The sequence below is a fragment of the Chenopodium album genome, chromosome 19 (assembly GCF_948465745.1).
Source record: "Chenopodium album chromosome 19, dcCheAlbu1.1, whole genome shotgun sequence".
NCBI classification, from domain to species: Eukaryota; Viridiplantae; Streptophyta; class Magnoliopsida; order Caryophyllales; family Amaranthaceae; genus Chenopodium; species Chenopodium album.
This window is the reverse complement of record NC_137852.1, coordinates 5,578,657-5,588,586: the sequence shown is the minus strand read 5'-3', so window position 1 is coordinate 5,588,586 and position 9,930 is coordinate 5,578,657. Positions and strand designations below refer to the sequence as shown.

At 34.0% G+C, this 9,930-nt stretch overlaps 2 protein-coding genes across 2 annotated transcripts; one reads left to right on the top strand and one right to left on the bottom strand.

The window, feature by feature from the left end:
• The first annotated feature begins 1,417 nt into the window (after positions 1 to 1,417).
• LOC145593872 (COBRA-like protein 4) lies at positions 1,418 to 4,477 on the top strand. The gene is made up of 6 exons (XM_081650235.1): positions 1,418 to 1,670; positions 1,764 to 1,843; positions 2,344 to 2,800; positions 3,358 to 3,505; positions 3,815 to 4,092; positions 4,179 to 4,477. Exons 1-6 carry the CDS (start codon positions 1,619 to 1,621, stop codon positions 4,475 to 4,477), a joined length of 1,314 nt encoding a protein of 437 aa, XP_081506361.1. The 5' UTR covers positions 1,418 to 1,618.
• On the bottom strand, positions 3,821 to 8,736 carry LOC145595368 (COBRA-like protein 1). Its single transcript, XM_081651765.1, has 6 exons — positions 8,490 to 8,736; positions 7,103 to 7,182; positions 6,214 to 6,670; positions 5,794 to 5,953; positions 5,422 to 5,708; positions 3,821 to 5,272 (listed from the first exon to the last, which is right to left on the bottom strand). The coding sequence occupies exons 1-6, from the start codon at positions 8,572 to 8,574 to the stop codon at positions 4,980 to 4,982; spliced, it is 1,362 nt and encodes a 453-aa protein (XP_081507891.1). The 5' UTR covers positions 8,575 to 8,736; the 3' UTR covers positions 3,821 to 4,979.
• Between the last annotated feature and the right edge of the window lie 1,194 nt (positions 8,737 to 9,930).

Sequence of the window (9,930 nt, the reverse complement as noted above, 5' to 3'; positions counted from 1 at the left end):
TTTTTTTTTTTAGAGAAATTTCAACGTTTTTAGACACAAAAAATATCGAGGCGAATACCCCATAGTCCCATACTCCCATTAAGAATCTCGAGGCCACTTAGGTGGGTGAAATAATCATCTATTTGCCTCTTAATTATCACCTAAGTTGGTTCCGAACATACTCCCTTCATTGATTTAAGGCCATTACAGATCGCTCTATGTGACCAACTAAGTAGCTAGTGGGTGTATATGATTGAATATATATATGACTTACTAGAGGGGAATCATGATCACTTAAAAACCTAGATTGATTGATCATTATCTAAGGCCTAATTTAGATTTTATCACTTATACGTTTTATCACCACGGGAATATATCTTTATCTATACTTAGTATTTAAAAACTATAACCAATAAACTAAAAAAGACACATGTCCACATTCATTCTATTACACTTCTCTAACCATAGTGCCACATGTCATCTTACACTATTAATTATTTATTGCAAAAATTTTTTAAATTCTTTCATTAAACTTATACTAAATCTTTCATACACACTTCATCTCTTAATCTTCATCTCTCCCCTTTAATTCAACCTTTTCTTATTCTCTCTTTAATTTTAGCCCTTCCACCTTCTATTTAAGCCTCTTTTTCGATTAAAGTTTCATAATTTTAATTTCTTTAATCATGTTTCCGATTACATATTATATCCTATAATGACTTACTGATATTTCCTCACTTATCTCTCAATACAATTTTATATGAATAACCCGTGCATTGCACGGGCCAGAAGGCTAGTTATACTGAAATTACAAGCTTGAATAATTATTTGATATATATGGAGTAAATATATACTTGTATGATTTAGCTTATCGTAGTATATATAGTATATACATATATATTATGTTAGTATGAGACAGTCTAATAATTTATTGTTAATTTGTAAATATTTTTTAAAGTTAAAAAAACATTTTAGCACCTCAATCACAATACACATAAGTTAGTGAGGCCATTTCACCCAAGCCTGGGAAAAAAATCTTAAGATAATGATTATAATATTAAGTCAGTGTCGCAAACTCATTTGTTGAACCATCAAGTCATTATCATAGAAAAAAAGAACCAATAAACCACCATACAACAAACATAAATATAATTAATTAACACCAAAATCTGGTAATAATCTTAGCTTTATAGTAGCTTAATATATATTGCATGGTTTGCTTAATTTGTCTATTTGTTAGTAGATCCCACTCTCACCGTTAAAACGAATGTATGAAGAAGAACCTTGCTTAAAAGACACGAGATCTAAGTATTAAGATGAGTGTACCATAAAATTGATCCTAACATTTTTTGGACATTATATAAAGTCCTTCAACAACCAGTTGGTAGTAAAGCTTACCTTGCATTAAAAGTGATACATTGAAAAACAAACTACTACTACTACTACTGTTACACATTCCACATTTTCGATCATCAAATTTTGTTTACATTGTTAGCACATTTTTGTAGTTTTTGTTTTAGATTTTTAGATCTTAAGGCAAAGAGTCGAGGAACTCGAAATCGTTATTCAAGAAGGACTGGTGATCAAAGAAGTATATCACATTTCAGACAAGAGTACAAGACCATTGTTTTATGCAGAAATGAGGAGTCTTATTATTGCATGTTGCCTTGTGACATTTCTATCTTATGCAGGTTAGTCTATGTTTTAATTTTGACTGATTGTGTTAACTTATTATAAAATTTTGGCCTAATATTAGTAAATTTATGTGTTTTTCTTGGATTTAGCTGCATATGATCCCTTGGATCCAAATGGGAATATAACAATCAAATGGGATGTTATGTCATGGACCCCCGATGGTTATGTGGTAAGTATTACTTGTATACTAATGTTTTAATCAATGTATGTTTTTTTTTTTTTTTTTTTTTATCTACAAGTAGATAAATAAAATGACTTTTTTTGTAAGTATATATACTCTCTTGGTGAGAGTGAGGGATAGCTCAAGTGGTTAGAGCTTCTTTCTCGGTTTCAGGAGATCCTGGTATCGATTCTCATCCCCGCCCTTGTGGCTCTCTAAACACCAAAAAATATATACTCTCTTGGTTTCAAAATTTAAGATGCACAAATTCTCAAGAATAGACTTTTTGTTTATTTTCTTCAAATACACAAGATCCATTTGCAGATATAACTATTAGTCGTATTACAACCTTAGAATGTAGCCACCTTTAAGTTCGAAACACACGATTACCTATTTCCACAAGTATTAACACACTTAATTGATTAAAATAAAACCTAGTCTACTCTAGATATATTAAATTTCAAATCTTATGCTAACCAAAAATTTATATTACATGAAATAAAATGCAGGCAACAGTAACAATAAACAATTTCCAAATGTACCGGCACATAGGCAATCCAGGGTGGCAATTGGGCTGGACATGGGCCAAAAAAGAGGTAATATGGTCAATGGTAGGAGCCCAAACAACCCAACAAGGAGACTGTTCGAAATTCAAAGGGAACATTCCTCATTGTTGTGAAAAAACCCCAACAGTTGTGGACCTTTTACCAGGGGTACCCTACAATCAACAGGTTGCCAATTGTTGTAAGGGTGGTGTCCTTAATGCGTGGGGTCAGGACAAAGATGGGTCTGTTTCTCAGTTTCAGATTAGTGTTGGTCAGGCTGGTACTACTAATAAGACTGTTAAATTGCCCAAGAATTTTACCATGTTGGGCCCAGGCCCAGGTTATACTTGTGGGCCTGCTAAGGTTGTTCCTTCTACTAATTTCTTGAGTACTGATCGTCGTCGTAAAACTCAGGCTTTGAGTAAGTTTTACTCTTTTATCTCTTGGTTTTTACTTTTGTTTATTTTTGGGTTGTTTGTAAGTTGTTTAATGAATAATGATTAGATTCGCTCTAATTTGAAGTTGGCATGGTTAGTTTTGGGTTGGATCCTCCTCGTTTCCGTCATGTTCTTATTTATGATTAGACACGTATACATTAATCTTTTTACATAGTACTATCACGCGCATCTAACCGTTAATTTGAGATTATTAATTACCTATACGGTTATGCGCTATTCTGTTTTAATCTTATGCACAACTAAAGACTCAAGTGTGTAATACAAGTACAATTTAGAAATTTCGGCAGAATTTTGCATTCACACTAGTTTCATTTGTGATTTACAATGGAAGAACAATAAAGTAATAAAAAAAAATAATTATGTTGTTTTTATTTATTAAATAATTAATACGAGTATTAGTTAGCAAGTCATTTTTTTTTGGTTAACAAATATTAATATTGTTAGTTTGGTTAGTCACATCTAAATAAAAAAAGTTTACAGATTAACAAATAATTAATGTTTGATTGAATGTTTGATGCAGTGACATGGAATGTGACCTGCACCTACTCACAGTTTCTGGCAAGGAAATACCCATCTTGCTGCGTTTCCATGTCAACTTTCTACAATGAAACTATCACCCCTTGCCCTACTTGCGCCTGTGGATGTGAACATAAGAAAAATTGTGTAAAGTAAGAATTTTTGTTCCAATAAACTTTGCTTAAAGTCTATTCGTCTAATCGGGATCATTTTAGGTGATACGAGTTTAAGTCCAGTTTTATTTGTAGTATAATAACCATACATATTGTCAACTAGTCGAGTTGTTTTGGATTGGATTAAATCGAGTTGTAGAAATTTTGAATGTGATAGATTATAAGGTCCTACTAATGTTGTTTAAAAAAGTGAGAAAGCATACAAAAATATCCCTTGAGACCTTGAGTATTCCACTAGTCCACTATATTTTCTGAATTCTGACTCAAAATTGGTTATACTCATAACAGGAGTGATTCAAAAATTCTGAGTCCGACAAAAGTGAATTCGCGGAGAAAAGAAAGCTCCTCATTGCTTCATTGCACCCATCACATGTGCCCAGTTCGGGTGCACTGGCATGTTAAGGTTAACTACAAAGACTATTGGCGCGTTAAGGTTAGCATCACCAACTTCAATTACCGAACAAACTACAGCCAATGGACTCTTGTTGCTCAGCACCCTAACCTGAACAAGGTTACTGAAGTCTTCAGCTTCAACTACAAACCTCTTGTTCCCTTTGGATCGATAAGTAAGTTTCTGACAATGGTTCTGATAGCTCAGACAACAAATCATATACTTCTGAATTTCTGACGGTTTTTCTGGTATTTATCGCAGATGATACAGGGATGTTTTACGGGCAAAAGTTCTATAACGATCTTCTGATGGAAGCCGGACCATTAGGTAATGTACAATCTGAAGTTCTAATGCAGAAAGATGAGAACACTTTCACCTTCAGGCAAGGATGGGCATTCCCTAGGAAAGTTTACTTCAACGGAGATGAATGCAGGCTTCCTGCACCTGATACATACCCTTTCTTGCCCAATTCAGGACTTAAGCCATCAGTCTCAGTTTTCACGGTGATTTTGTCGTTTGTCCTGCTAATCTTCAGCTGTGGCATATTTTCTCAATTTTGAGCATTGTACTAGTTGACATAAAAATATCAGATGGGGAAATATATTTCCAAAACACGAGTAGTATTGGAAAATCAGGCATAGAAAATTCATTTTTAGTTTTGAACAAGAACTCGAATTCTGCAATATGTAAAGCATCAGATACATGTAATTTTGAGCAATGATAACATGATGGGAAGTATAAGTTAGACTAAAGTTCCTTTGTGTGGTTGGCAATTTTTGTAACAACTGTAAATTTTTTTTGTAATACAAGAAATATACAGAAAAGGATGATTAATACTTTTAAACCCGAGTATTACAAAAGAATGAAAACCAATTGGCAATGAATGCACCAACCTAATCATCAGACAAAATAGCAGACTACACCTCTGAAGGGTGATCGTGCAGCAGATCTTCAACAGGCCTCCCACTCGGTCTTCAAAGCCAAGTATTGGAATCAAAATCCATTGAGAATTTCCATAATTCGATGTTATATCTATGTGCTCCGAGAGAAAGGTCAAAACCCTTAAGCATGAGTATATAAGAATGCCAGGACTGATAATAGTGTCAATGTTGTAGTTAGGAGTGAGGTAAGTGGCCGAGGACTGGCGTTTGGCAACCATGGGTAGGTATCAGGAGGTGGCATGACACAGTTATCGCCATTGAAGTAGATCCTGCGAGGGAAAGCCCAGCCCTTTTCAAATGTAAAAGTAGACTTGTCTTTTTGAAAGAGTAATTCAGACTGAACATTGCCAAGTGGACCAGCTTGCATAAGAAGATCATTATAGAACTTAATTCCCCATAGCATAGCAGTATCATCTATAGAGCAATAACAAAAAATCAGTTATTTCTGGAGAGAAACCAAATTAATCAAGATATGGATAAAAACCAGAAAAGCAACTATTATTCCTCAACAGGCAAATAGAGCACAATATTATTTCACTATTATGGAGGATAGAAAAACTTACTTATACTCGAGTAAGGAGTTAGTGGTTGGTAACTGAAGCTGAAACTTTCGGTCAAATTGTCAAAGTTAGGATGTTGCACAACCAAGTTCCAGTTTGAGTAATTCATCCTATAGTTAAAGTTGGTAATTGTAACTTTCACTCGCCAATATTCTTTGTAGTTAGTTTTGACATGCCAGTGAATCCGAACTGGACACATATGGCTAGTGCATTGAACCAGAGGTGGCAAGATATTGTTTTTGTTCAAATATGCAGGAGAAACAACTGAAGCCAAATATGGGTTGTTTGGCCTGTCATGAAATGAGAATGACAAATTAAAAATTTTAACAAGCAAAGTCACCAAGAAGAGGAATGTAAAGCAAATAAAAAGCTTACTCTACGCAGCTTCCTGGGTTGGAGGCATTGTTTTGACAGCCACAGCTGCAAGTTGGGCAAGATATGATAGTATCGTTGTAGAAGGATGAAAGAGATACACAGCACGTGGGAGTTTTCTGGGAAAGGAACTGAGAATACATACATGTCACATTCCATGTCACTGCAACAATAGAAAAGAAAAACACAGTTTCAGAAAAGAAATCAGTAAATTGTGAAACTAACAGGATAACGTTAAATGGCACATAAAAGATCATCATAAAGACATAAACGGCATTGATCAAGGATTTTTCTGGTTGACAAATATTTATCAATCAAAATTGAGAAACTAATAAGACTTAAAATTATTCTTCGTATACGATGCCATATCTGAAAACAAGATACAATATGCAGATTTATAAATGTAACTCCAAATTAACTTACTTAAAGCTTGAGTGGATCTCCTCCCATCTTGGGATTTGAATTTGCTGGGTTTAACAATCTTTCCCGGTCCACAAGTGTAACCAGGTCCAGGTGCCTTTAGAGTGAAATTCTTCGGCACTTTGACTGTTTTGTTAGTGGTGCCTGCTTGTCCCACACTAATCTGAAATGAACTAATCGCAGTTGGAGGATCTTGCACCCATGAACTCAGCACTCCTCCCCTACAGCAGTTGGCAGCTTGCTGGTTGTAAGGAGTCCCGGGCATCAAGTCTACAATGGTCGGATCCTTCTTACAGCAATGTGGAATAGTGCCCTTAAATTTTGAACAATCTCCTTGCTCTGTTGCTTGGCCTCCCAACATGCTCCAAATAACCTCCTTTTTCGCCCAAGTCCATCCAAGTTGCCACCCCGGTGCTTGAATGTGGCGGTACTTCTGGAAGTTGTAGAGTGTAACCACAGCCTAAGAGTCCAATCAGAGGAGAAAGACTGTTAAGAAGCTAGATAATCTTTCATCTTAAAAATTCAACAATTTAGACATTTTCCTGCTCATTTGCCAAAGATTTTACAAAACAGAAAGACATATACTAAGAGACAAAATGTACTACTTCGTAGACAACCATTAGGATCTGGGTCATTGCAGTGCTAAACGGATATTAAAGAAACATGAAAATGAATAAATATCAGGTACATAAGCTATCATTTCATATACAAATTGGACACCGGACTAGCAACACAGCGATCCTGTTGCTAGGTATGATAAATAGACAATATGCTCAAGATTCCAGGCTTTAAACCAAGGACATTGGATTGGAAGAAAAGACAGCAGCCATATGTCTTTCCTTCATGAATGTACACAAATATACAAAGCCCCAATCAAGAAAGAAGTACTTACAACATAACCATCAGGAGTCCAATTGATGATATCCCACTTGATGGTAATGTTCCCATTTGGATCGAGAGGATCGTATGCTCCTGAAAATAACCAGAGCAAATACATCAAGCTTTGTCTTAAACTCCTCTTGTTGCGAAACAAAAGCAATAAGTGACAGGAACATGTAGAGCACATCTTACTGACATTTATGATATTCACAGTTCTCAGCAGAAAACAATGAAAGTTCCCACAGGGAAAGAATGCAATTCAAGTACATCAAATGTTTAATAATTCACAAACCTATTCATATACACCACCCATTTACAATAAAAAAAACCATACTAAAAATCCTCGAATCCCCATTTACGTGCAACCGAGGTGCTCATAGGTTTGCAATTTTTCACAGTAACAGAATGAGAGCCTTGATCCCAATCTTATTGGGACCGTGGGACGGCTACATGAACCAAAATTTAACTCCGATGGTCATCAATATGACTCCGGAAATTTCTTAGGTTTTCAAAAATTCACAAATCCTAGCCTAAGTTGACAATTATATTGCACACATTATCTGATTATCATAACTAGTTCACTCATGTACGAGTAAATCGGTAAATGACACATTGGCAAATAAAATGTCATGATAGTTGAGGAATTATACAAGATATTACAAAATGGGCAAAGACAAAACAATAATAATCAGGGCAAATATTTCAATTTTCTGATACAGTCCATTTCAGATAGTATTTCTTGATATTATATAGTATTTAGGAAAGCATTTCCAATTTACAGAATCAATATATAAGACGTAATTTCATGAAGCTACTGTAACATTACATGACCCAAGGCTAAAACCAATCAAATTAAAAAGATATGAAACAGGGTAAATTCCAGCAACAACTAATTAAAAAGAGTAGCAACATAAAACAAACAATTAATTCGTATGTGTTTATAATACTAACAAAAAACCAACAACACAACATTCCCATTTTTGTTTTAAAATAATTTTTAAGGGAATTTCAGGGAAAAAAAAATTAAAAAACCACACACACACAAATTGAAAATGAAATTGAAAATAGTCATCAAAGTCTCAAACTTTAGAATTGCACATTCTTGATCAAACAAAATGGCTGAAACCTAAACGTCAAAAATATTAAGTTCATTCTTTATTTTATTTTTTTTATTTTGGGAATTTTCAGGAAAAGAAATTACAAATGAAATTAAATTTAACCATTAAAGTCTCATACTTTAGTACTACAAATTGTTGATCATACAAAATGGGTAAAACCATTTTGTCATAAAACTATCGAATTCATTCAAATTGATCAGCAAATAACCATTAAAGTCCCAAACTTTAGAAACCCAGAATCAAAATCAGTAGAAAAAAAAGAGAGAGAGAGAGAAAGCTTACCTGTAAGTGTAAAAGTAGAGCAAGAGAAGAAGATGATGAAAAAAGAGCCGAAAAAACTGAAATTGCGAGATGAGAAGAATCCCATTTTACAGAATTTGCAGAAAATAACCAGGAATTTAATTGAATTGAGAGGAGAGAGAAAGAGTGAAATTATGAAATGAAAAAAAGAGTGGTGTGTGTGGAGGCTCAAACAAACTTAAAATTGGACTTTCCACTAGCTTCTGAAGTTCACGTGCCAAATCTTTAGAAAATTAGTGGGAAGAGAAGAAAGAATTTGCACTAATTATGAACTATGAGTACTAGTTGTATAAAATTATAAATATTCTTGGTTGAACTTTTTTTGTTTGAGCATTGAATTTTAGAATGTGTGTCTCATCCTTGCTAATGAAAATGACAATAAGATAGCGTGTTATTACTTGAAGTTTTAATAATGACTTGACTTGAGCATGGTCCATGGTATGTTTATTGCCATATATTCTAGACTTCTAGTGGGATGTCTTTTGGATTTTGGTTGTTTTTCTTTAGGAATAGGGGCGGCTTGATTACAATTCCGTGTTTTATATTTCCCTAAATTTTGGTTTATATAAGTAATTAGTTTGACAATATTTATGTAGATTGTTGGAGTAGTTAAATTACGAAAAATATAACTTATATCAATAAACGTGTATCAATTAGTTTGACGAGAAATTTCATGCTGACACTAGTGACATATCAAGCGATTAGACTCATTCACATAAGACAAATTTAACTCTCTCCTTAAAATTACTTGTAAGTATTTTGGAGTATTCCCCTCGCATCAAAACCCGTTAATTCATGAAAATTTCCCTAAATGAATGAGAAAATTAGTGACACAAAACCCACATGCACTATATTGATGGACATGATTTGCTTAGCATGCAAGTGTTGCTTTAGAATTTAATAATAATAATCGATAAAGTTAAGAAGAAACTAAACTAAGGAAGTAAAGGAAGTTACTATGTTTTTGGTATAGTCAGTGTCGTGTAGTAAGAAGCAACTAGATTAGAATTAGAAGTACATTAGTATTTGTTAAGTAGTGGAAGACAGTGCACTTCCAGCTTGTCTTGTGTTATGGTATATCCGTGTGAGATTATATTGACTCTTTCTTAAACTAAACAAACGCGCTCTTTTTTGATTTTCTATTTTTCTCCCTTTTTGGGGGGTTTTTTGTTTTTATTTTTCATACTACTATTATATTTTCAGCTGTGTCCAAATTAGTGGTTGGTTAATTTCCACGTCATTGGATGGGTCATTATTAAGAAAAAAAAAAAAAAAAACTAATTTTTTGGATATGTAGGGCCGCATTTACTATTCTCTTGCCTGACTTTTGCCAAATTGGGCTTGCGGCCTTGTCTTTCACAACATTCAATTACACGATTTATTTTTGGAAAATTTGTTAATTACTACCTCAAAAAAGAGGTCT